Raw genomic sequence first — 27,547 nt, 5'->3', positions numbered from 1 at the left:
GAGTGGTCGGCTCTGCCCTACGGTAACGAAGGAACTCTCGCGAGACTGGAGCGCTCCTGGAGCGCTGGTCGGAGGCGGCCGGCGGAGGTTTCACCGAGGCCAGTGTCGGGGCTGAGCCCGGCTGGCATCTCAGCAGCCGCTCTGCTGTTTCTGTCTGGTTATGCGTCTGCTCGTTGAAGAGGCCGAATAAGGGCGCGGAGTCTCTTCCCTTGAATGCATAGGTCCCGGTTGGTAGAGGCTTTGAGTCCTAATCGCTACAGCTGACGGCTGCGAGAGATTGAGAGCGGAGTAAGTGGAATGGACGGGAGCGGGTGTAGGCGAGTCGAAGCTTCCTTCGCCTGGGCCGCTCCGGTGCTTTGCATCTCTTGAACTGTCGGCGCCCGGCACTAGCCGCTTCCCTCCGCGGGCTCTCAGCTCCCGGGAGCCGGATTTCCTCTCCCGGTCCTCAGCGCTGAGCTCCTCTTCCTGGAACTGAGGTGCGGAAAGTTTAAGGAAAAAAGCCTTGTCCCTCACCCTGTGGACACTCCTTCCGTGTGTTTTCTCCGTGCCTTACCCACCTGGGAGCCCACCATTGGGAGGGGCACCCTTTTTAGTTTACCTCTTCAGCATTTGACAAAGATAATCGTTCCCTCCTTCCATGAGGCTCCTCTCCAAGGGGTGTTGCTCGTTTTTGGGTTTTTCCCCAGCCTTTCTCCTGTATCCCATCTCTGATAACGTTATCAGTATCTGTCCTATATGTCTCCAAACTAGAAATCTGGGAATCATCCTTGGTTCTGCATTTCCACTCACACTGCACTCACTATATTATTTCTTCTTTCGACAGAATTATTGCAGTTGCCTCCCATTCCCAAACTGGTTTCCCCACCATCATCCTTCCCTAGAGTTATTCTGAAGTACATATCTGTTTATATCTCTCTTTTCCTTAAACTTTTTAGTAACCGTATTGCTGACAGAATCAAGCCCTGTTTATTGTTAAGCACATCGTTCAGGACCTTTTACAGTCTATCCCAATCCATTTTACCTTTTTAGTATCATCTTGTTTTCCCTCCAAATACTTTAATATCCAACCATACCAGACTACTGGCTGCTTCTGCAAGCATGCCATGCAGTTTCACGACTCTGTACACCTTTGTATGTGCTGTACCACCTGTCTAGAATTGCTTAGTCTTCTCTCTCTGTTTTTCCACCTATCAAAACCGAATTCATAAATCATTGTCTTCCCAGACTCCCACAGGAGACGTTGATACCGCTGTGCTCCCAAAGCGCTTGAAACAGTAGAAGAGCAGTATTTATTAGCCTGTATTATCTGTTCATGTATCTTTCTCTCCTGCGAATTTGAACTTGAGTCTGGAATCATTTCTTATTTATCATTGAAACAAAAGCTAGTTCAATACTTGGCACATAGCAAGCATTATTTATATATACATATGTATACATATTTATAATGTAATACTTCTAAAGAATTCACCATAGGAGTTCTTAGTCCCTTACAAATCATAATTTTAGAGCCAGAAGGAACTTTGTATATTAGCTTAAAGGACCCTGGCCTGTTTTGAATATGAGGAACCCTGCACTTCTAACACACAAATAATTATGCTTTTAGCATTTGTTGATTGAAATTAGGGATAATGGCAAAAAAAAACCCCACAAAACTGCTGTGCTTTTAAATGATTTTGTATTTCATCATACTAGTATCTGGTTTTTTTAAACCAGAAATCCCCTTATCTTCTAACTAGTATCTGTTTATATTTGAAAAATAGTGAGATGTGTGTGAGAGAAATGTTTTAGACTGCAGAGAGTGCTTGGTGTGTGTGCATTCATGCAACTCTTCCACTGACTCCTTGACTCATAGGTTAGAAGTAACTGGTTTAGATTGTTAGTTCCTTCTTGAATTGTCATAAGTGGTTGAACATATGTATATGTAATGTATAGTTAGCCACAATTCTAAGGAAACATGTAATTTTTAAAAAATCCTCCATCATCCTTACTTCCAAATTCTCTTCTTTCCAACTTTAAAAATTTGTTTTCTTCAGAAAGCTTCTTCATTAAGCTCCAAACATGTATTCATTCCACCATTTTCAAGGACAGTGAAAAATCTGTGCTTTCAAAAATACAGTGATATGCATGTCTAAGATGCTTATTTTTATATGTAATTTATATATGTTTCTTGATCTCTTAAGTCTATAAATTTCTATGACTTATGGAACTTAAGTCGTATGCCTTAACTATGCCTTTTTATTTTTTCATTTCCATATGTGTCAGTTAATATTAATTATACTAATTAACATTAGAGACACCTGGCTGAACAATAAAAAATTTTAAACTAGATTGTTGACATTTAAAGACACATCCATGGCATATCAGTAGTCACCATATTTCTGTGTAGGTCCAGTGGAAGAATACTGAATTTTTAGATAAGGGAAACAGAAAAGGGACTTGAATTTCTTTAAATTTTTCTTAACTAAAATCTGAAAGTAAACAGCTGGCAATTGCTGTCTTGGGTGGGTGGTGGTTTCTCTGATCTGCAGCAGAATGTTCTGAGCCTTCTGCCAGGAGTCTGCAAATGTCTTTGGGTGGTAAAGTGGGCGAGAATGTGGCTAATGCAGACAAGAAAAAACCCTCAAAAAAAAAAAAAACCCAATTAAAAAAAAACTTCACTTGTAATTTGGGCCTACCTATAGAAAATAATGTAAGTCTATTGTGGCTAGTTAAGACATGCACTATAAAAATAGGCAGATAAATTTGGAATATTCCTTTTTTACTGGAGTCTATTTTTTAAAACTTGAAACTTGTTAGAGAGTTTGGAAAACAATCTTCCTCCCATTCCGCTTACTAGCCAAAAAGAGAAAGCACAATGATTTGCAAAAAAAGGTGACAAAGTAAATGCATATTATAAAATATTTTAAACATTTTTTGTGGTTTCACACACAGGAAATGAACTTGCAAATTTTTAGAAACTGTGTCACTGTTTTTCTGAAGTGCTAATAAAATTATGCTTTGAATTACCTGCAGTTTATAATTCCTTTCCCTGAATAGATGTTTTTATAGTTACATAACAAATTTTAAATGTAGTTCACTTTGACAGTAGTATTTCATTATGCAGTCTGGAGAGAGAATATTTTTTAAAGTGGATGTTAATTACAATTTTAAGAAGCCAATCAGTAAACATTCATTGATTTTATAATTAACTGTGATGCCTAATTAAAATGGTTGCCAGGCTTTTATTATCTGGAAAAATATTTGAAATTTTGTTATTTTAAAACATTTTTCTTCATATACATTTTCATTTATTTTTTGTAGCTGGATTGAAATGAAACTTTTTAATATTTTGGAAGTTCCATTTGTGGGGAAGGATCAGAAAATTTGCTTTGTTTTTCCATCTAAGGAGATCGAGATGGTTTTTATGTAGGTAAAAAGCAAACAGGGCCCAGGAGATCCAGGTTGGTTCGAGAATAGAACACTAGACTGGTGATCAGAAGTTCTATTTCTAGTATTAGCTTGGCTTTTTCTTTGCTTCATAGCACTGTCATTTGTCTTTTTATATTTGGAATCTTTGAGTCAATTTCCTCATTGGTGAAATGGGAATAACACTTGTTCTCTTGTCCAAATGTCAGTGTAAGGTAGTATTCCTCAAGTTCAGAAAGCTACGAACAATTTGAATTAATTAAAAGTATTACCTAGCAGTTTGATTTTACTCTAGAGTACTCTAGAGATTCATTTAGACTGAATTAGTTTGGAGAGAAAGCAAAGAATAGGTAAAGCAATTTCAAAAAAGAAAGCAGTGACTTGCCATATCAGATAGCAAGAGTTTATTTTACAACTCTTACATTTGAGGCAATGTGGTATTGATGTAGAAAAAGATAAATAGCTATTTTATGAGACTTACAAGCTGCCTACTGTGCCAAGATGAAATGGCCATTTTAATAGGGGTGTGGTGCATCTCATTCTTATCATAGTTTTTATTGCATTTCTCCAGTAGCTAAAAATGTTGAACATCTTTTCATGTTCTTATTTGCTATCTATCTATTTTTTTGGTTAAGTGGTAAGGTCTTTTCTTCCTTTTTTAATTGGATTATTTTTGTTTGTAGTTTTGAGAGATTTTTAGGTATTCTAGATAAAACTCTCAGAGTGCTTGGATTGGAGGCATGAGCCACCATGCTTGACCTTTGCTGGGGTTTTGATTGGAAATTGCATTAAATCTGTAGAACATTTGTGGAAAACTGACATCTGTGGTATATTGTCTTCCTATCCAGGAACACAGTATGTTTCTCCATTTATTTAGGTTTTTTTCCGTTTTTTTCATTAGCATTTTGTAGTTATCATCATGCAGATCCTGCATGCGTTTTGTTTCATATATGCCCAAGAATTTCTTTTTTTATTTTTAAGCTATTTTTAAATGTGTGGGTTTAAAAAAAATTTTTTTTGGTTTCCAATGGTTCGTTGCTACTATGTAGAAAAATGATTGATTCTTGTTGCTTATATCCTGTGACATTGCTAAAACCAGGTATTAGTTCTAGGAGTTCTTTTTTGGATAGTTTGAGATTTTCTATATAGACAGTGTTGGCTATCAATAAGGGCATTTTTATTTCTTCTTTTCCAATTGGTATGCCTTTTTTCCCCGTTTTTCTAGCCTTATTGCACTAGTATATTGAAAAGGACTGGTGGTTGGGGACATCCTTTCCTTATTGCTTTGGGTCTTTGGAAATGCCCTTCCTCTGAGGAAATCCCTTTCTAGTGCTAGTTTGCAGAAAATTATGAAAGTATGTTGAATTTTTCCTAATGCACCAATTGGTATGATCAAGTGGTTTTCTTCTTTAGTGGATTACATTGATTGATCTTTGAATATTGAGACAGCCTTGAATTCTGGAATAAACACAAGTTGGTCGTATAGTGTAGTACTCTTTTTACGTGTTGCTGAATTTGAGTTGTTAGTATTCTCTTTAGGATTTTTGCACTTATGTTCATGAGTGATATTAGCCTGTGATTTTCTTTTTTTGTATACTATCTTCGTCTGATTTTGGTATCAGTAAATGCTGCCATCATTTTGTGAGTTTGGATGTACAAGTATTCCCTTTTCTTCTATTTTCTTGAAGAGATTGTGTAATATTGGTGTTATTTCTTCTTTAAATGTATGGTACAATTTGCCATTGAAGCCATCTGGGTCTCAAGATTTTTTGCAGAAGATTTTTAATTATAAATTCGATTTCTTAATAGTTATAGGACTATTATAGAATAATTATTAGATTTTAATTATTATATAACTCTAATAACTATTAGTTATAGGTCTATTAATAGTTATCTATTTCATCTTGTGCAACTTAATTAATGTAACGTAGTTTGTGGTTTTTGAGAAATTAGTCGTTTTCACCTAAATTATCCAATTCATATGTATGGAATTTATGATTGTATTCACTTATTCTTTGACTGACTTAAAGGTCTGCAGTGATGTCCCTTCTTTCTTTCCTGACATTGGTAACTTATTTCTTCTTTCTTTCTTCATTAATTTTGCTGGAGGTTTTCCAACTTTATTGATCTTTTCAAAGAATTGGCTTTAGATTTCATTGGTTTTTCCTCTGTTACTTTCCTGTTCTCAGTTTCATTGATTTTGGCTCTTTAATTCCTTCTCTTTACTTTGTGTTTATTTTGCTCTTTTCCTAGTTTCTAAAGGTTGAGACTTAGATAATTGATTTGAGATCTAATTTTCTAACATAAGCATTTAATGTTATAAATTTCCTTCAAAGTACCAATTTACATACATGCCAAAATTTTTGATATCTTGTATTTACATATTTTAGGTCAAAATATCTTCTAATTTCCAGAGACTTCCTTTTTGACTCATGGATTGGTTTTTTTGCCCCCCCCACTCATGGATTATTTAGAAAAGTGTTAACTTCCAAATGTTTAGAGATTTTCTTGTTATCTCTCTTTTATTTATTTTAGTTTAATTTCATTATAGTCAGAGAACATAATTTGTATGATTCTTTTAAATTTGTTAAGGTTTGGTTTGTAACACAGGATATGGTCTCTCATAGTGACTGTCCCATGGGCACAAAAATAATGTGTACCCTGCTATTGTTGTTTTTAATAGATATCAATTCAATCCACTTAGCTGATGGTGTTCATTTTGTTTATACCGTTGCTGATTTTTTCTGTATGAGTTTTGTTGATTACTGAGAAAGGAGTGTTGAAGTTTTCTGCAGGAAGTGTGAATATGCCTATTAATCGTGCCTGTTAATCCTTTCAATTCTTTCAGTGTTTGCCTCATGCATTTTGAAGGTCTCTAGTTAGGTGTATATACATTTAGGATTTTTATGTCATCTTGGTGAATTGACCCTTTTATTATTATATAATGCTCCTCTGTCCTCTGTCCCTGATAATTTTCTTTTGCCTGAAGTTTACTTTGTCTAATATTTATATAGCCACTCCAGCTCTTTTTTTTTAATATAACACCTTTACTGAGATATGTAATTCACATACCATACTGTTCACACATTGGAAGTGTACAATTTGTTGGTTTTTAGTATATTTGTAGACTTGTTCAACCATCACCAAAATCAATTTTAGAACATTTTTATCTTCCCAAAAAGAAATCCTGTGTTCACTTTCCATTCCCCCTACCTCTTCCTAACTTTCAGGCCTGAGTATTCATTAATCTACTTTCAGCCTATATGGATTTGCTTCTTCTGGACATTTCATAAAAATGGAATCATATAATATGTTAGTCTTTTGTGATTGACTTCTTTCACTTAGCATAATTTTTTCAATTTTTATCCATGTTGTAGCATGTATCAGGACATCATCCCCTCCCCCAACTTTTTTTGCTAAATATTCCACTGTGTAAAGAGACCATATTTATTCAATATTCATCAGTTGGTGAACATTTGGGTTAATTCTACTTTTTGGCCATTTTGAATAATGTTGGTAAGACATTCATATACAGTTTTTGCATCGACTTGTTTTCATTTTCTTGATGTGTACCTAGGAGTGGAATTTGCTGGGTCATTTGTTTTCCGAAGTAGCTGTACCGTTTTACATTCCCACCAGCAGTTTATGAAGGCTCCAGATTCTCCATATCCTAGCCAACACTTTTTATGTGTCCTTTTTTATTATAGCCATCTTAGTAAGTATATCTCATTGTGGTTATGAATTACATTTCCCTGGTGGCTAATTATATTGAGCATGTTTTCTTGAGGTTATTACCACTCTGGCTTTCTTTTGGTTACTTTTATATGTGTGTGTGTGTGTGTGTACTTTTTTATCCTTTTACTGTTATCCTACCTATATCATATTTGAAGTAAGTTTCATACAGATGACATATAATTGGATCCTTTTTTTTAATTGTCATAATCCATCTTAATCTGTGTGTTGAGAACATATACCTTTAGTGAAATTGTTAACATGTTTGGATTTAAGTCTAACATCATTTGTTTTCTGTTTGTTCCCTCAGTATTTTGTTCCTTTTTTTCACCTTTTTTTCTTTTGGGCTATTTTAATTCACTATTGTGGTCATTTGACTATTATCTCTGTATTTTTAAATTCATTTTAATTCATCTATTGTGGTTTTTTGACTATTAGCTCTATAGTTATTTTAGGGGTTTCTTTAAGAATTATGATACATGTAAATTTTTTACAGTCTACTTACAATTGATATTTTTACAACTTCAAGTGAAATGTAGCAATCTTATCCCTACATATGCCTATTTTTTACTCTCCCCCCTTTATGTTTTAGTCATATATTATGTCTACATAAATTAAAAATCTTATCAGACAAAATTATAATTCTTGTTTTCAAATGTTATATATTTTAAAGAAATAAAGAGAATATTTACCTAGATATTCACAATTTCTGTTGTTCTTCCCTCAGTCCTGATGCTGTAAATTTCATTTTGATACCATTTTGCTTCTGTCTGAAGAATTTCCTTTAGAATAAGTTTTCCAAAAATGAATTATGTTTTTCCTCATCAGAGAATGGTTTCTATTTTACCTTCATATATAAAGAGCATTTTTCTTGATATAGCAAAACTTTGGGTTGACAGTTCTTTCAGCATTTTAAAAGTGTTCCACTTTCTACTGGCCTTCATTTCTGATAAGAAATCTTCAATCATTCAAATTGGTGATTATCAGTAATATGTCAGTTTTTCTCTGACTGTTTCCAAGATTTCCTTTTTGTCTTTAGTTTTCAAAAAAATGATTATAATGTGTATGAGACCTCCTTGGATTTATCTTGCTTGGGGTTTCCTGAGGACTGAGAATGATGAGACAAGGAAGTTTCTTAGAAAGAAACAAAATGTTGCATACTTGAAATTCATACATTTCATTCATACTATTATCAGTATATTTACTAGTATATGTAAGAATGTTATATATTCCTAAACACTAAAGAGAGAGGCAAGTACATTAAATCCACTTGGATATATTCAAAAGTTCTTTAGAAATGGTTTTAGTCCTTCCTTCACCTTTATAATTTTTCCAGATTAATTAATTTACAAATGAGACATGAAATGAGCCAGATCTTCTGCTATCCAAGATAAATTTTCTCATCCATGTTTAATATTGTGGCCATTTTTTCCTTACTAGACTGAGATGTTTCATGGACTTTTTGGTGTCTGAGGTTTTATCTGGTGCTATTAAATAGCTGGTCTGATTATGTCAGTTTTTATCAACATGCATCTTAACAATTTAATCATCTCGTGTTTCTTTTAGAATTTGACAGGCCAGATTTTGTGTATCTGTATGGAATGTTTGAACTTCTCTGTGGATTTGTTATTTTATTGTTTTATATATATGAGTCCTTGCATAAGGACTTTTAGTCAAACCAGTGTTTGTAGTAATGTACTTGAAAGTATTTCTGTACTATCTATCATATGGTATACTATTAATAGCTTGCATAGTGTTTCCACCTACTGTGTTTCAGTCTTTGAAATAGCAGTTAATGTATCTGTGTATCTGTTGTTTTTTTTTTTTTTTTTGAGACAGAGTCTCACTTTGTTGCCCAGGCTAGAGTGAGTGCCGTCAGCCTAGCTCACAGCAACCTCAAACTCCTGGGCTCAAGGGATCCTCCTGCCTCAGCCTCCCGAGTAGCTGGGACTACAGGCATGCACCACTATGCCCAGCTAATTTTTTGTATATATATTTTTAGTTGGCCAATTAATTTCTTTCTATTTTTAGTAGAGACGGGGTCTCGCTCTTGCTCAGGCTGGTTTCGAACTCCTGACCTCGAGCAATCCGCCCGCCTCGGCCTCCCAGAGAGCTAGGATTACAGGCGTGAGCCACCGCGCCAGGCCTATATGTTGTTTTTTAAAGGATGTATGAGGAACCTCTTTTCTTTGCAGCATTTCAGAGAAGTGAATTATTCTAAAAGCATACCAGCTATTAGTGTATATATTTATTTTTATTTTAGTAAGTTCCTCTATGTTAGAGGACCACAGTCAAGTAAGTAATTTGATCAATTTGACTTTTGGTAAGAAATTGAGTTTTATCAGAGTGAATGAAGTACCTATTGCATATCAAGCCTAGTATTGTCGCTTTTTATTTTTAATATAAAACCTATTAACAAACCCTAAAGTCAGGATTTGGTACTAGGGTGTTCAAAAGTTTTGTTTTGGGCTTGGATACTTCTTGAATTATGGAAATACGATTGTGAGCTTTTTCTTTCAGTAGGTAAAAGTTGATGTATTAAGAGTGTTACATAAGTGGATGATAATATGAAAAGGAGAAAATAACAATATTTCATAATTACTCAACTGGTAGAAAATGGATTCTTTTGCCCAGAGGATTCTGGAAGCATAGCTTTTTTATTCTTGAATTATACAGAATTATAATTATATCTCATATCTAGATCAGCTATCTGATCATATGTAGGAACCTTAGTGCATTTTATTTAGAAACAGATCCTATCAAATTTGTCCATGTTGTATTTTGGCGCATAAAAAAGTATTCTGATAGTGGTCCCAATGATGTCATTTACAGATTGGGACTTAGGATGATTTAGAGATTCTATGACTTTTTCTTTTATTATTTTCTTTCACGATCTGTTACAACCATTTATTTTTACTTTAAGACTAATATTTTTTCTGGTTTTTATGTTTTACTTTTCATAAGTCAACTTACCCTCCCTTCTCTTTTCTTTTTTCTTTTCTTTTCTATTTTCTTTTCCCTCCTTCCCTCCGTCCCTTCCTTTTTACTTTACAGACAACTTTAAAATTTTAGTCTGAAGGATCTAGTATTCTATAGTATTGGGATCAATGGGAAATATGGTAACACCTATGTAAATAAAAAAGTTATATTATTTTCTATCTACAATTTTAGATAATTCCCCTTGGAAGTTTAGGGAAAGTACAGGGCATTGTTGCATGCCAATGTCTCCCTCCAAGCAGTATCATTGGCTAGATTTTTAAATAGTTGTCTTTTTGTGTTTTAGCAAGTGTAGGACATCGATTTCTTTAATGACCTTTTTGCTTGTCATTCTTTCAAGTACTGTTATTAAACCTCTCAAATCTTAGAAGAAAAATCTTTCAGTTGTTTCTAAAGACCCAGAAATTTTACTAATTTCCAACTTATTTACTTCTTAGAGCTCTCTAGAAATGTCTAGTCATATACTAGATATTTTCTAAATTGGCAGTTTTAATTTTAGTTTACTTTAGTATTTTATCTCTAGTCTAGGATAGTAGTATTTATTTAACAAACTCGTGAATTCTGTAGTAAATTTCTGTCTTCCTAAAGTTGATGGAAATCCTTACATATAGCCCTTGACTTGGATCTGTACCAGAGTTTCAGTGTAACTTCTATAGACCAGACTTCTGGCCTAGTAATTTATAGTGTGATTTTATTTTTTAAGAAAGCCCTGAAGAAAGGGTGGCTCATATAGAAGGTTAGGTGAAACTTAGTAGAAAGAGAAAAAAATTTAAGAAGGGTAAGTTTCAGAAGATTATAAAGTTTTTGAAAGGGACTTTTAAATTAAAATTTTGTTTGAAGTCTCCACATTACCAATTCAAGAAGCAAGCCAGCGTGGTGGCTCTCACGTGTAATCCCAGCACTTTGGAAGGCTGAGGTGGGAGGATCAATTGAGGCCAGGAGTTCAAGACCAGCCTGGGCAACATAGTGAGACGCCATCTCTAAAAAAAATTTAAAAACTTAACTGGGCATAGTGGTGCGCGCCTGTAGTCCCACTGCTTGGGAGGCTGTAGTCCCACTTGCTTGAGCCTGGGAAGTGGAGGTTACAATGAGCTCTGATCAGGCCACTGCACTCCAACCTGGGAAATAGAATAAGACCCTATCTCTAACAAAAAAGCTAACTATTGACTTTTTCATGTTTTGTCTCCTAATTTTGTTTATCTCCTTTTGAACATATTGCTTGCTGGTTTTAACATATCATAAGTTTCCCATAATAGCGAAAGTTCTAAGTCAAAACTTTTTCTGTGTGTACTTTACTAAGGAAAGTACAAGAGTTAAGATTATAATGCAACTATATATAAAAAGCAGAAGTTCCTCCAAGAAGAGGTTGAGACTTTGACTCAACTAGACATGTTGAGGCTTTAGGTTGAGACTTTGACCATGACACATAGAGGCCACTTTGGCTGGTCAGTAGTGTTTGTGAACAATATCTTAAGTAGCCTCACCAAGCAGAAGCTAGGAAGGGTTCTTTCTCATTTACCCTGGAATACAGACCAGTGAACAAAGTGACCTTGCTCAAAAATTGACAAGATAGGCAGCACCCTCCTGAAGGACATAATTTCTGTGTAATATAACAATGTTTTCATTGGATATGTGCTTTTTTCCTGCCATAAATTCAGGATGTTTTAGATACATTCTAGTTATGTCTGCATATCACTTGTGTTCTAATTTTTCTGAAATATTATAATTCACTTTAAAGCTTGTACCATCCCAACAGAAGCAAAACCACAAGGTATTCTTAGATGTTTTTTTCCTCCCTAGACAATGTAACAAATGTAGCTTAAGAAACATATTTGTATTAACATGAAACTAAAATAAGGTAACATGCTTTCTTTGAGTCTTGATTTTAATTTTAATTATAGATATTCCTTTAGAAATGAGTTGCACAATTGAGAAGGCACTTGCTGATGCTAAAGCTCTTGTTGAAAGATTGAGAGATCATGACGATGCAGCAGAATCCCTGATTGAGCAAACCACAGCTCTCAACAAGCGAGTAGAAGCCATGAAGCAGGTTTGATTTTTCTCTGTTGATTCCATTAACAAAAGCAGTCACTGACAGTCATAAATTACTGCCTAGTTAGTCTAATTTTTTGAATGTTCTCTAAAATTTTAAAGTAACTTGACTTATATGTTTCAGTTTTATTTAATTTTGTCATGTTCAGGTGACATATATATGTATATATATTCTAAAACTTGTAGATTTGATCACTTAATTTTCTAACAGAGTTGCACAATGGAGTGTAGAAAATAAAAGAATTTGTTAAGACTGAATACATTTGACAAAGACGATACTAATATTGACACACATTTTGCTCTTATATTATGTAGAAATGTTCATGTTTTTGTTTATAAAAGTACTTGGTAATGCTATTTAACAACAAAATAGCTTTTGAAAATGATGCAAGGCAATGTCTAGTTTACACCCTGTGCAGTTGCTGCACTTATACTTGCTACCTCATTTTTCATTTAATGCTGCCAATTAAAAAAGAAATTAAAAGGGCTTCACTTCTTGCTACCCTTTCTATTGTATGACAGAGTCTTCTAGTGGACCATTAGTTTAGCTACCATTTTAAACTCTGATAAAATTTTCAGCTCTTTTAAGAGAATTATAAAATAACTAATATTATGATGGAAATCAGAGAGGAAAAAAATGTATATTCACATCCTACTCTCTTGAAACTCATTCATTTTATACAAGGAAGCAACCCTAGGATAATGCTTTTAGCAAAGCTACTGGAAACAATAGAGCAAATTTACTTATTTTGTTTTGCAACAGATTACTTCCATCCCTAATTGTCCAGCTAGACTCAGGCACTCTGATAAACATATACCTAATGTTGAGTTGTAAAAAAAGGAGTTTGACATCTTAAATTAAGAACCAGGAGTATTATAACGAATGCATTACTAAGTGTCTCATAAGAATGCCTTGAAAATAAATGAGTGCTGTTTTAAAATTAGATTCTCAGCCAGGCGCGGTGGCTCACGCCTGTAATCCTAGCACTCTGGGAGGCTGAGGCGGGCGGATTGCTCGAGGTCAGGAGTTCGAAACCAGCCTGAGCAAGAGCGAGACCCCGTCTCTACTATAAATAGAAAGAAATTAATTGGCCAACTAATATATATATAAAATTAGCCGGGCATGGTGGCGCATGCCTGTAGTCCCAGCTACTTGGGAGGCTGAGGCAGCAGGATTGCTTGAGCCAGGAGTTTGAGGTTGCTGTGAGCTAGGCTGACACCACGGCACTCACTCTAGCCTGGGCAACAAGCGAAACTCTGTCTCAAAAAAAAAAAAAAAAAAAAAAAAATTAGATTCTCATTTTTAAATGCAAGACTTTTTGCATATATTTTGCACATGTTCTATTATTGAAATATAATTCACATACCATAAAATTCACCCTTTTGAAGGGTACACGTTAATACAACTCATTCCATTTTAGTATATTCATGGGTTGTAGAACTATAACCACTATTTAATTCCAGAAAATTTTCAGCACCACCAAAACCTTATATCCATTAGCAGTTTCATCCTAGTTTCCCCTTCTCTCAGTCACTGACAACCACTAATCTTTCTGTCTCTATGGATTTCTCTCCCTGTTTTAGACATTTTGTATGAATAGAGTGATATAACATATGGCTTTTTGTGGTTGGCTTCTTAACATATTTTTAAGGTTCAGCTATGTTGTAGCATGTATGAGTACTTCATTCCTGTTTTTTGCCAAATAATATTGCATTGCAATGGTACTGCATATTGTTTATCCATTCATCAATTGACAGGTGTTTGAATTGTTCCACTTTTGGGCTAAGAATAATGCTGCTATGAATATTTGTGTACAAGTTTCTGTGTGGACATGTTTTCCATTTTCTTGGGTATATACCTAGGAGTAGAATGGATGGGTCATGTAATAATTCTGTGTTTAACTTTTTTGGGATCTGCCAGATTGTTTCTCAAAGGAGCTACACCATCTTGCTTCATCGCCCAGGCTGGAGTGCAGTGGCACAATTATAGCTCACTGCAGCGTGGAACTCCTAGGCTCAAGTGATCATTTCACCCTTTTTGATTATAATTGTCCTAGTGATTGTGAAGTAATATCTTGTTATGTTGAATTGCATTTCCCTAATGACTGATGATGTTAAGCATCCTTTCATGTGCTTATCGAGCATTTGTGTGTGTGTGTGTGTGTATATATATATATATATATATTTTTTTTTTTTTTTTTTTTGAGACAGAGTCTCACTTTGCTGCCCAGGCTAGAGTGAGTGTCATGGCGCAACCTAGCTCACAGTAACCTCAAACTCCTGGGCTCAAGCAATCCTGCTGCCTCAGCCTCCCGAGTAGCTGGGACTACAGGCATGCACCACCATGCCTGTCTAATTTTTTATATATATGTTAGTTGGCCAATTAATTTCTTTCTATTTATAATAGAGCCGGGGTCTTGCTCTTGCTCAGGCTGGTTTCGAACTCCTGACCTGGAGCAATCCGCCCACTTTGGCCTCCCAGAGTGCTAGGATTACAGGTGTGAGCCACCGCGCCCGGCTGAGCATTTGTATATTTTCTTTAGAGAACCGTCTATTCAAATCATTTGCCAATTTTTTATTGGGTTATTTTATTTTTATTGTTGAGTTATAAGAGTTCTTTATATATTTTGGATACTAGATGCTTATTGAATATTTACTTATTTTTTGTTTAGATATCAGATATGTATATTTATATATCAGATAGATATTTGCAAATATTTTCTCCCCACTTAAAAAATTTTTTTTTCATTAGTATCAGGAAGAAATTCAAGAACTTAATGAAGTCGCAAGACATCGGCCACGGTCCACATTAGTCATGGGAATCCAGCAAGAAAACAGACAAATCAGAGAATTGCAACAAGAGAATAAAGGCAAAATATATTATTACTACTATGTATTAATATGTATGGCAAATGAAAAGAGAACTTTAATCTGCAATTGTACTGGTGATTTGGGACCAATTAATATTTTCAAAAATGGGAAAGCAGCCAACTAAAATTACTTTTTGACCTTAATCCCATTTCGAATCCATATACCTAAGCCATATTTATTGTTCTTTATCCTGTCCTGTATATGAACATCTACCTTGCGTGGCATCCTCTTAGATTCTCACCCTCAGTATCCAGTTTGTGCTGTGATTGTTAGCTCTGAAATAACTCAGCTTCATTCTCTGCAATCCTACTGCATTGGACCCCAGCTTAGGTGTTCATAGTCTCCTGCTTGAACTGTCCTCACTGATCTCCCTAATTCCAGCCTTTTTCCCCTCCAGTCCGTCTTCAATACAGGGATCACATTGATTTTTCAGAAATAAAACTGATCATGTTATTCTTTTGCTTAAGAACTTTCATTGTGTCCTTATTTCCTTATATAATGATCCTCAAAGTCAATTTTTAGCCTTCTTTTCTAACTTTTTACCACAGCTCTCTTCACCTCGAGCCCATTGCTCTTGCCATCCCAAACCAATTGCTAAATACATCATCAACTCTCATGCCTCCCTGCTTCGACTGCCCATTCCTTCATTTTTCAACTGAAGGAATTCAGGTTCATTTCAATACTATAGTTCTGTGAAGCTTCTACCAGTTTCTCCCCACAGACTTTTCTTAAATGTATTTGAGTAGTGCTCCACTCTGTACTTATCACGTATTTGTTTTCTCCACTAGACATTGAACTCTATGGTCTTTTTGTATTCTTAATATAGAAAGTATTGTCTGATATTTAGTTGCTGTTCAGTATATGTTTGTTGAAATGATTCTCAAAAATACATGTTTAAAATGGTCTTTTAAACTTAATATGAGACTTCATTTGGTACCTTTTATTATTACATGGCTAGATTTTTACATATCATGTTTTCTTTTGAAAATGTCCTATTAGTTGTTTTTTTTTGATAAATGTAATATGGAACAATATTTTGTGTCCCTTTAACTCAAGTTTGAATAAAATACACTGTTATTCTTGATAGAATTGCGTACATCCCTGGAAGAACATCAGTCTGCCTTGGAACTTATAATGAGCAAGTATCGAGAACAAATGTTTAGATTGCTAATGGCTAGCAAAAAAGATGATCCGGGTATAATAATGAAGTTAAAAGAACAGCACTCCAAGGTAATCCATTCTATAAATGTGACTTGAAATGGAAAAGAGGGACGAATGGTTATGTTCAGATTTAAAAAACAAATCACAAGTATCTAGTAATGCCATTTTAACATGATGTTGATTGTTTCATCTTTTAAATTGACGTTTTGCTTTTCCTTATTTTTTCATTTCTTATTATACAGCATTTTCTGTTTGATTTACTCTTTTTACTCCCATTGTTTCTTAGTAATGTTAATGCATATGTTCAAAAATAAACTTTATTTTGGAAATAAAGGTAAGTGTTCAAATTATTTTTACAAGGTTATCTACTTTGACTTCTGTTACAAAAAGAAAAATTAAAATGCTGAAAACTTCTTTTTAAGTTGAAAGCAGCTTAATATAGATTTGTTTTCTTAAGTCTATATTCTGAATGAGGCTAATTCAGACTATAAATGATCCTGATTATAATGGAAAAACCATGGGGTTAAGAAGAAAAGAACCAACATACTAAAATTTTGCTCCCCTCCAAATATTACATACCAATTGACATAATTTTTAGAGACAAAGTGAAAGTGGTTAGAAGCTAGAGTTTTTCCTGCTTTTCATCTTACTTATTGTCATCCCTGTGTCTGTTCCCTTTGATATGTCCCCGTATGTGCTGGCAACTGCTATGAAGACAAGTGGAATAATCCTTTCTCATTTATATTTTATTTTAAACTGAATTTTAACTCCGGGTGTGAAATAAAAATATTATACTAGATTGTAATAACTAGGCCATTATCTGTATTAGATAATGGTGAGCTAACTATTATTAGTTATTACTAATATTATTTAAGAAATAGGGATTGTTATAAGACTTTTTTATCTTTCTCAATTGATATAATTTAGATTTTTAAAAATATTTCTTCCATTTTCGTGCATTTAGGTCTTTTAAAATTATTGTTAATTCTCTTATAATTAAATACTAAGTAAATAGCTCTTTGAGTGACAACTTTATGTGTGAGGGAACTTAATAATTACCTTTTTGTGTCAACTAGTAAAATAATAAATTAATAAATTTGGGTTTAATATTATCTGATTATGTTATTCATCTCCTAACCACATGGAAATTCAGAAATATTTAAGTGGCAATCTTTTGAAGATGGAAAATATCTATCATTAATGAGACCATTATAAAATCATTTGAATTTAAAGGTATAACTAAGAATATTTTTAAAGGTACAAAGAGGAATTGGCTTATTCATATTATTGGTAAGATAAATGTAATCTTGAGAAATTCCAAAATGTTAGCATGTTTTATAATCTAAAAAAATAAAACTTTGAAGATCTAAAGGCAAGAATACTATGACAAAAAAATTTTAGGATAAGACTGCAGCTTGTTGGTCCTATCTGGGAGCAACTATGACAGAAGCAGATGTTTTCTAAAATATGTTAGATTTTACCAGAGATGGTTTATTAATTAACCAAGTTAAACATTTCCTAAAATAGCTATAAACCATCCTTTTTCATTATGTAGATTGAATTCTTCATCTAAGTGCTGATGAGCCTTGCCTTCCATAAAATGACTATTCAGTTACTTGTTATTAATTCTAACTAATACATATTAATGTTTGTGATTTTGATTTTTCCCAAAAAGGAGATACTGCGACTCAATTAACACTTGCACTGGGTTAATTATGGGAAATAATAAGATGAATGAATGAATAAATTACATTACCATATGAGCTTGCAGTGTAATGGGAGTTACAGACACAAATATAACTACCTAATGTAAGGTAGGGTGTGATGAATCCTAAAATAGAGATGTGAATTATTACCGGAATATTAGAGGAAACTGTATTCGTTCTCATGAGGAAAGTCTGGAAAGGTGTCAAGGAAAGGAAGAAAATCCATCTAAATCCAACCTTGAATTAATTACAGGGGGGTCAACAAGCAGAAGCAGGTGAGCAGAGAAACTTACAAAGGCACAAAAGTATGGGATTCTAGGAAGTATTTAGGTACATTGCTCTGATATCCCTAAACACAAAAATAATTCTATAACATGTTTAGGGGTAACAAACAGAGTTACACATAGCAGCATTTCAGAATAAGAGACCCTTTTGAGACCATTGTAATACAGAATTTTGCCCTCACTGGAAATTTTTGAGCACACATTTAAAAATAAATAGAAAATACATATTTTTATCCAAATATGTATTTTTACAGATTTTTGAAGAGATGCCTTTTTGGAAATCTTAAAAAAACAAACATTTTAAACAGTTGGCTAACACGCATGAACTAACACTCATTCAGTTTTTAAATTACGGATAATATCCGTATTAACATTATAATGACTCTGTACTACAGATTGACATGGTACATCGTAACAACTCCGAAGGATTCTTCCTTGATGCATCTCGACACATCCTTGAAGCACCTCAACATGGACTGGAGAGGAGGCACTTGGAAGCAAATCAGAATGTACACTAAATAAACAGTCAACTTTTGGGGTGTGGATGGAAGGGGGGGTCCATTTAAAAAGTTCTTTTACATTGAATTTCCCTCCCAGATTAGATCAGCAAATAAATGAAATCAAAGTGTATAAACTTTAAATCTGTCATTAATTCTCTGCATTGTATCATACACAGCCTGTTAGATATTTGCAGGTTTTAAAGATTATTTAGTCCAGCTTTTCATTTAATTTGCTCTTGTTAGGTGTTGCTACAGTTTTTGTCACTGTAAAACAGTCATTCTCTTTGTGGACATCAAAGACATTTTCTTGACATTAATTTTAACCTGATTTCATAAAAAATTTTGGTCAAAGTATTAAATGAAATATTTTAATTCAGATTTTTGATGGTTTATAGTCCTTTAAGTTCACAAATAAAACAAAAATGCCATTGTTTAGATGTTAGGATTTAGTAGTGCTCTCTCCATTGTGTCTTTTTTTTTTTTTTTTTTTTTTTTTTTTTTTTTGAGACAGTCTCTCACTATATTGCCCGGGCTAGAGTGCCCTAGCTCACAGCAACCTCAAAGTCCTGGACTCAAGCGATCCTTCTGCCTCAGCCATGTGCCACCATGCCTGGCTAATTTTTTCTATATATTTTTAGTTGTCCAGCTAATTTCTTTCTACTTTTTTTAAGTAGAGATGGGGTCTCGCTCTTGCTCAGGCTGGTCTCAAACTCCTGAGCTCAAAGGATCCGCTTGCTTTGGCCTCACAGAGTGCTAGGATTACAGGCGTGAGCCACCATGCTCGGCTCCCTCCATTGTGTCTTAACTGTCTTTTTTTATTCTTTTTTTTTTAACTCAGTTGTGACAAGTCCGCATTGAGTAAATAGGAATAAACCTAGACAAAAGTTAGAAATGAAAGGCATTTCAAAATAGTCCAAGGGTTATGTTGGTGACACTTCTTCCCTTCAAGATAGTTTTCAAAGCACAAGTCTTGCCTCTTATGCCCATTAAAAGGTCTGTGATACTTCTCTAAAGATTTTATAGTTAAGTGAACCGTTAACTGGGCCTATAAAAATACTATTCCATTTGAAGTATTGGGCTTCTTCCTGTGATGATCTTGTTGGAAGACTCTGTCTTGAAAAAATTAGTAGTGTCTTTTTTTCTTCTATTTTAAAGGCAAAGAAATACTTGCTTCCTTTGTAGTTTTTAGTCTATGTAAGTGCAGTAGGACTGACCAAATTATAAATTGAGAAAGTTGTTGGTATTCAAAATTCTTATTATGCTTATTCAATTCGCTGCTGCAGTTACCTGTACTTACTTGCTTTTAATCATTATGCACCCTTTATAATGGGAAGGATTTTAATGATTTTTTTTAACTCTTACAGAATATGACAACTATTTGTCTTGATACCATTCTTGCTACTATAATCTAACCCAGGGCTATCCAATAGAACTTTCTGAAATGATGGAAATGTTCTTTATCTGTATTGTACAATGTGGAAGTCACTAGCCACGTGTGACTATTGAGCATTGACAATGTCACTAGTGCAGTTCAGGGACTGAATTGTTAATTTTTAAAAATATGCCGCACAGTGCAGATGTCTTTTATTGTACATTCTTCTTGAGTACTAGTATTGTATAGGTTTTCCCATTAAGTTAATATAAGGACCTGCATTTTTGTTGGTTAAGAAGTTATTAAATGTGGTTTGCCAAAGATGTTCATATTTTTTTCTCTATCATTTCTTCTAGTTTACTAGTTCTGTGGGATTTTGGGGATTCTGTTCAAATCTTTTTTACAGAGAAAAAGTATAACTACTTAAGAGACTCAGTGTTTATTTGGGGAGTTATTCACTTTTATATTTAAGTTGTGGCTTTAATATAATAAAATAACACTTAATTGCCCAGTGAATAATGATCTATAGAAGCTATTTATTAAGAAAATGATTATTCTCGAGTTTGTATTGATTTTAAACCTTTTTGTCTGTCTCTTTCACTAAACTATAAGCTCCTTCAGATCAGGGAACATATCTTAATAGGCTTTGTATTCCTGTTGGCTAACACAGTGCCTGGCACAGCATAGATGTGCAAAAAATAAGGGAAGAATTTGGGCTACTTTGTGTCTAAAATATGTGGATATCTACAGGATATCTACATTATACTGAAATTACATTTTCATCAGTTGGCAAAGAAGGCCATTTAATATTTTAATACTTAAAAGCAGAATTCTGTTCATTTTACTTGATATTTATTATGTACATACACTAAGTAATAGGCAGATATAAATAAGATACAGTTCCACCTTCAAGGAGGTTTATGATCCAGAAAACATTAAAGATTGGATTGAGATCAATTTACAGGCATGGATAATACAAAAAAGATTTGTAAATTATGAAGACTTCAGGGAGGAAAAAAGATTGAATGTCAACAATTTTTATCTTTCCCATTACTTTGACCAGTAGTATATATGTAGGCACAAAAAAGAAAAAAGTTGTTGATCATTGTGGTGAGAAGAATATGAACTATGAATACTTTTCATGCTACTAGGTTTAGTTATATTGTGCTGCTTAGTTTTATATTCTAGTCCTAACAAATCTGATTTTAAAAGCACATTTATGGTCAACCAACTTTATTGTGAATATGTTTGATATATTCGTGTTAAGTGGCACTGCAGATTTTATAAAAAGGAGAGGATCCAAAAATAAAATTAATGAAGTATTTCACTGATTTCCAACTCCCATCTCTTTTTTTTTTTTTAGGAACTACAAGCACATGTTGACCAGATAACTGAAATGGCAGCAGTAATGAGGAAAGCCATTGAAATTGATGAGCAACAGGGTTGCAAGGAACAAGAACGGATATTTCAACTTGAAGTAAGTTTTCAATTGCAAATATAGGTGAAAACTGTCCATACAAAGATTTACGCCAGAAAATATATCCCATTTTTTTATATGTGTATAAATATATATATATATATATATATATATATATATATATATACACATACACACTTTTCTGGGGTACTAATGTTCTTTTTCTTTTGGATGCTGGTTACATGAGAGTATGATACAAGACCATTTATATAGTAATGCAGGATCTAGGATAATTATTACTTATACTAGTAATTGAGAATATTGATTTTTGATCCTATCTTATCTCACTAGATGAATATACTTCTTCAATTGAGTAATGTTTTAAAATTTGTTCATTCTATTAGAGATCATGGTAATGCAGGAAATTCTTTTTAATCCACAAATATTTGGGGGGCACTCTTATTTTTCTGGGAACTGTAAAAGCCTTTGTCTTATCTGTCCTTTACTTTATGGTAGCAAAAGTACATGTCATTATTGAATAACTCAAATCAATAGAAGAGACTTACACTTTTATACTCTTAACCTTCATTTTTAAATCTTGGTGGGGAAATTGGTCATAGAGGGCCAAAAATTAATTCTCTGAGCGTAAGTGTTCTCCCATGCATATAATAGGAGTTGGCAAACTTTTCCAATAAAGGGCCAAAGAGTAAATATTTTCAAACTAAACTGTTTACACCTATTCATCTTTGCCATTGTAATTGAAAAGCAGCCATTTAGGTTTTGCTATGTGCCAATAAAATTTAATTTACAAAAACAGTCCTCAGGCCAAGCCATAGTTTGCTAATCTCCGCTTTATATCATTAAAATTTAGGTGCCACTGAAGACAAAGTAGTAGAGAATAAATTTTGAGAGTTTTTTTTTTTTTTTTTTTACTCTTTAGAGACAAGGTCTTGATCTGTTGCCCAGGGTAGAGTATATAGCTCACTGATCATAGCTCACTGCAGCCTTGAACTCCTAGGCTAAAGCAATCCTCCTGCTTCAGCCTCCTGAGTAGCTAGGAGTACAGATGTGCATAACCATGCCCAGCTAATTTTTCTTATTGTAGAGAGGAGTCTCACTCTGTTGCCTAAACTGGTCTTGAACTCTTGGCATCAAATAGTCCTCCAGCCTCAGCCTCCTAAAGTGTTGGGACTACGGGTGTGAGCCACTGCACCTGGCTGACAGGTTATTTTTAAATGTCTATAAATTTCTTACAGTAACTAATCTAGATTGGGGGTGGGGAGGGAAAGGCAGTTATTTACAAAATCAGATTTAGTCACTTTCTTGAAAAATAGCATCTACTCTGCCAACCCTACTGCTCTCAAATTCCAGTGAGAAAAGCAAACTGGATGGCATCTTGCATTCCATTCTATAATGGAAAGTAATAAAGTACTAAGAGGTTCTAGTCCCAGGGTATTTACTATTCACTGCCTTTATGAGTCTATATAAATATAAATCTAGATGTTATTCATCTCTAATATGATTATAAAATAAGGCAATTTCTGAGTTTCTATATGTAATTACAGCTGCTTACCTAAGAAATCTTTGTAGTGGTGGAAGATATTGAATATATTATTCCTGTCTCTTTAAAAGTGTTCTTTATATTCAAGTTGTTAATTACATGTATCATTTAGTACATTTATGCCAATTATAGAACTTGTTTTTTATTTGTTATACTGTTCTGTGTTTGGCTTTTCTTATGTTTGGGCCGGGTGCAGTGGATCACACCTGAAATCTTCAGCACTTTGGGAGGCCAAGGCGGGAGGATCACTTCAGGTCAGGAACTTGAGACCAGCCTGAGCAACATAGCCAAGACTCCCTTGCTACAAAAAATAAAAAGTCATCTGGGTGTGTTGGTGCATGTCTTTAGTCCCAGCTACTTGGGAGGTTGAGGCAGGAAGATCATTGGAGCCCAAGAATGCAAGGCTGCAGTGAGCTATGATCATGCCACTATGCTCTATCCTTGGTGTTAGAACAAGACCCTGTCTCTAAAAAAGTGTGTGTGTGTGTGTGTGTGTTTGTTTGTATTCTTATAAATACTTTGTAGATGGTGACTGCATCTTTGTTTTTGCTTGCCTTCCTACAGCAAGAAAACAGAGGCTTGAGGGAGATCCTTCAGATAACTCGAGAATCATTTTTGAACCTTAGGAAAGATGATGCATCGGAAAGTACTTCTTTATCAGCATTAGTGACCAGTAGTGACCTGAGTCTGAGGAAGAGCTGAAGAGCTTCCAGGTCTTAAATGGCTCCAAATGGTCACTAGGACTGGCCTATAAGTGAATGAATGAATGAACAGAAAACTCAATCTCAACCCTTTATTTTTTTCTATATAATATGTACAGTGCACTGGCTATAAGATAGCAACAAAACATGCATAGTTAATGGTCATAGACTTGATTCCAAAACATAATTGAAAAGTAGAAACTGAGCCATTGTTAATTGGCGAACAAATAGAAAGGCCTTCGCAGTGACTGCTGAACATACCAAGAGCTTTCAGCAGTGCTGCTGGCTTTCTGGATAATACTTAAATAAATTGAATATTCCCAATAAATGTTTGGGAATTCATAGACTTATCTCAGTTTAAAAATATAAATTTTTGGCACTGTTTTGTGAATAGAAGATTTTCATATTAAATTTTATCCTTCCTGTTTGGTGTCAAAGTTAACAAATAGCTTATGTACCATGAGACTTCAGTTTTAGTGATTGCCTGTCTACTTTTCCATTAACTTAAGTTTTTGTAAAAGGAAATTCAGTTTTAATGGCTGTATGAATGTTTTATATGCAGCATAAACAAAAGTAATTTAATTTTAGCTAATTTACCTTAACTGATATTTACCTAACAATTATCCACAACTTGCTTATGTGTATGAAATATTATTTCAGGAATGAAAGAGAAGGAATACTACTTTCTAAGAAAGAAGATCTTATAATAGACATTTGGTAGGTTAAACTACTCTTTTGAAAGAATAAGTTTTGGTTCTAATTGAATAATGAAGATGAGATTTTTTTCTCTTCTCTGGTTGATCTTTAAGGATATTATGTAGTTTATTTAGCTAACAGAGTTGAAATGTTTGATATAGCAAGATAGGTATGATAATTTCAAAGTAAATTGGGAATTCCTCCAGCTCATAGAACCCTTTTTTTAGAGTAATTACTCTTGAGGTACAGAAAAAGTAAATTAAAATTAAAAAAAAAAAAAATTCTGGATCTATTTTTAAGCTCCATCTTGTCCTCACAACCTGTAAGATTTTTCTTATAACCTTTCAATTGAAAGAGGGAGAAAAATCTATCGATTTAGAAGTATTTGTTTTCTTTTTTTTTTAATCAAATATATAATATGTAAATTTTTTTAAAGACCACCAGATACAGAAATGTGCTTTAACATCAATTAAAAGCTAAATTTTTCTTATGTTTTGGGGATTATAGAGTAAAAGAGTATCAAATATAATTAAATATATTATACTTATTTATAACAAATATATATTAAAATTAGCACAGATAGAAAATCCACTTTTGAGTATATAATTTGTTAAAAAATATTACTTCACATGGTAATTTTTATGTATAATTTCATATATTGGTAAAATTTAAAACTACTTTTCACTTCAGAATTTTTCTATCTTAAGTTTGGGGTAATGGGTAGATGGGGCTGATTGAAAAGGGCTAATGGCCCCAACATTAAGTAGATTTCTTTTCTCATTCAGAGGCCTTAATTGATATTTTATAAATAAATGACAATTTTTATTTTTAAACTTTTCTATTGTTTTTTTGGAAAGTATCCCTTAATTTAATGGCACATTCATTCAAATAGTTTTTATCCCAAGTGAGAATTATAGAAAAATAAGCTACACAATTGAGATTAATTCTGAGGCAATTCATTGAGGCAGCTCTATTATAAAACATTACTTGATAAATAATTATTTTTGTAAATAAATAAGTTGAGTTATTTATTCTTGGTCTTTTTGCTTGGATATAATTTTAAGATCTCAGTGTTAAAGACATTTACTTTGTTTTCCATCCCATACTTTTTTTGTTGTGAGACAGAACTTTAAATTTATGTCTGAGAGTATGTACTGCTTAGGAGCCTATTTTATCAATAAAGGTGAGTGATTAAAATTGATACCGTCTCCTAATTGAAAATAGTGCTTACATTTATTCTTACATATAGTTTATTTTTAAGGTCTTTTGTCTCTTCTTACCATAAAACTAGTACTTAGCAACATCTATCTGTATTTCTTCGGAATTGACCAGCAACTTCTTAGTACTGATCCTGGAAACCTTATCATCTGTAATGGGTTAAATAGTGTCTGTCCAGAACGTAAGTCCAAATCCTAACCTGCTGTATCTGGGAATGTAATCGTATTTCAAAATAAGGGTCTTTACAGATGTAATTAAGAATGAGGTTAAGATCACCCTGGCTTTAGGGTGGGCCCTAAATCCAATGACTAGTGTGCCTATAGTAAGATTTGAAACACAGACTTAGAAGACCACGTGAAGACAGAGGCAGCGTTATGCAAACCAAGGAACCCCCAGGATTGCTAACAACCACTGGAGCTAGGAGAGAGGCATGGAATGGATTCTCCCTCAGCCTCCAGAAAGGACCAGTCCTGCTTGATTTCAGACTTCTGCCCTCTAGAACTGTGAGAAAATAAATTCCTGTTGTTTTAATCCACCCAGGCTGTGTAATTTGTTACAGCAACCCTAGGAAACTAATGTAGCATCTATTATTTATCATCCATCAACTATATTTTATGTAAGGAATACATGTCTAAGAAGCCAATTATATACAACCTCACAGGTAAAATACTTTCTGCTCATATTTATACTCTTTGATATTCTTTATTATTAAGGTGACTTCTGAAATTTTATATTTCTAAACTGCTTTGATGAATAATGGAAGATCACAGGGTGGCCACTACTACCCCTGTTTCTGATTCACAGTGAAATATTGATGGAGACCGTTTCAAATTATAATTTGAGGGGACATTTCCCTTTTACCTCATTGGCTGGTCCTTCTCAGTCTCCTTTATTCCTCTCTTCTCTCTGGCCTCTCAGCAGTAGAGAGCCAGCAGCCTCAGTCCTTACTCCTACAATGGAGCTCTCCCCATTTCTTTGGTGATCTCACCCAGTCTCATGTCTTTAAATATTAAGGTTATTAAGTTTGTAATGTCCAATTTCCTTAAGTACTAAATTTGGCAATTTATATCTCTGACATTTCACTTTGACACTTCTTGGTTTCTTTTGTTTTTTTTTATATTGTGAAGGTACATCCTCATTCTTTCAGACACACATTTTGGCCTGTGATTATCTTTCAAATTTTTTTTAGAGCAATTTTTGTGAAACCATGGATAAGTCAAAAATTCGTGTTATTTTCAAATATGAGTTCTGTCATAGAACCAATACAATGCAGACAGCTCGAAATATCAACGAAGTGTTTGGGAAGGATATGGCTAATGAATACACAGGACGCTAATGGTTTGAGAAGTTCCATTCTGGTGATTTTGAATCTTGAAAATGAGGCATGTGGGTAACCTGAGACCAAGGTCAACTCAATGATGAGTTGAAAGCTGCAGTGGAAGCGAATCCATCTTAATCTAGATATGAATTAGCAGCAAGGTTTGACGTTACTGTTCCAACAATATTGGACCATTTGAAACAAATCAGCAAGGTGAAGAAGCTGGATTAGATGGGTTCCGCATGAATTAAATGAGCATCAGAAGAGAAATCATCTTGAAGCTTGCCTTTCTTTGCTATCACAACATAAAAGTGAACCATTTCTGCACTGTATTGTTACATGTGATGAAAAATGGATTCTTTTTGATAGTCACAAGCATTGGGCACAATGGAAAGATGAATGCCAAAATACAGTCCAAAACCAAATATTCATCCAAAAAAGCTAATGGTGTTTGGTGGTCCAGCGCTGGTATTATACACTACAGCTTTATGGAAAACTTGGTAAATTGATTACAGCATATGTCTACTGTAATTAATTGGATGAAATGATGAGGATA

At 33.9% G+C, this 27,547-nt stretch overlaps 1 protein-coding gene across 5 annotated transcripts; it reads left to right on the top strand.

Annotated features, from left to right (window-relative positions):
• The first annotated feature begins 10 nt into the window (after positions 1-10).
• Positions 11-25,656, top strand: FGFR1OP2 (FGFR1 oncogene partner 2). Of its 5 annotated transcripts, none has more exons than XM_012739529.3 (7): positions 11-288; positions 12,048-12,184; positions 14,939-15,056; positions 16,145-16,287; positions 18,604-18,717; positions 21,444-21,557; positions 23,623-25,656. In XM_012739529.3, exons 2-7 carry the CDS (start codon positions 12,050-12,052, stop codon positions 23,758-23,760), a joined length of 762 nt encoding a protein of 253 aa, XP_012594983.1. In that variant the 5' UTR covers positions 11-288; positions 12,048-12,049; the 3' UTR covers positions 23,761-25,656. The 5 variants fall into 5 exon arrangements, with proteins under 5 accessions (XP_012594983.1, XP_012594981.1, XP_012594980.1 ...); XM_012739527.3 differs by having other exon boundaries at positions 11-476; XM_012739526.3 differs by having other exon boundaries at positions 12-288; positions 12,036-12,184.
• The last annotated feature ends 1,891 nt before the right edge of the window (positions 25,657-27,547 follow it).

The sequence above is a fragment of the Microcebus murinus genome, chromosome 10 (assembly GCF_040939455.1).
Source record: "Microcebus murinus isolate Inina chromosome 10, M.murinus_Inina_mat1.0, whole genome shotgun sequence".
Taxonomy (NCBI): Eukaryota; Metazoa; Chordata; class Mammalia; order Primates; family Cheirogaleidae; genus Microcebus; species Microcebus murinus.
Note: the sequence above shows the minus strand (reverse complement) of the source record. Positions and strands in the feature narration are given on the sequence as shown.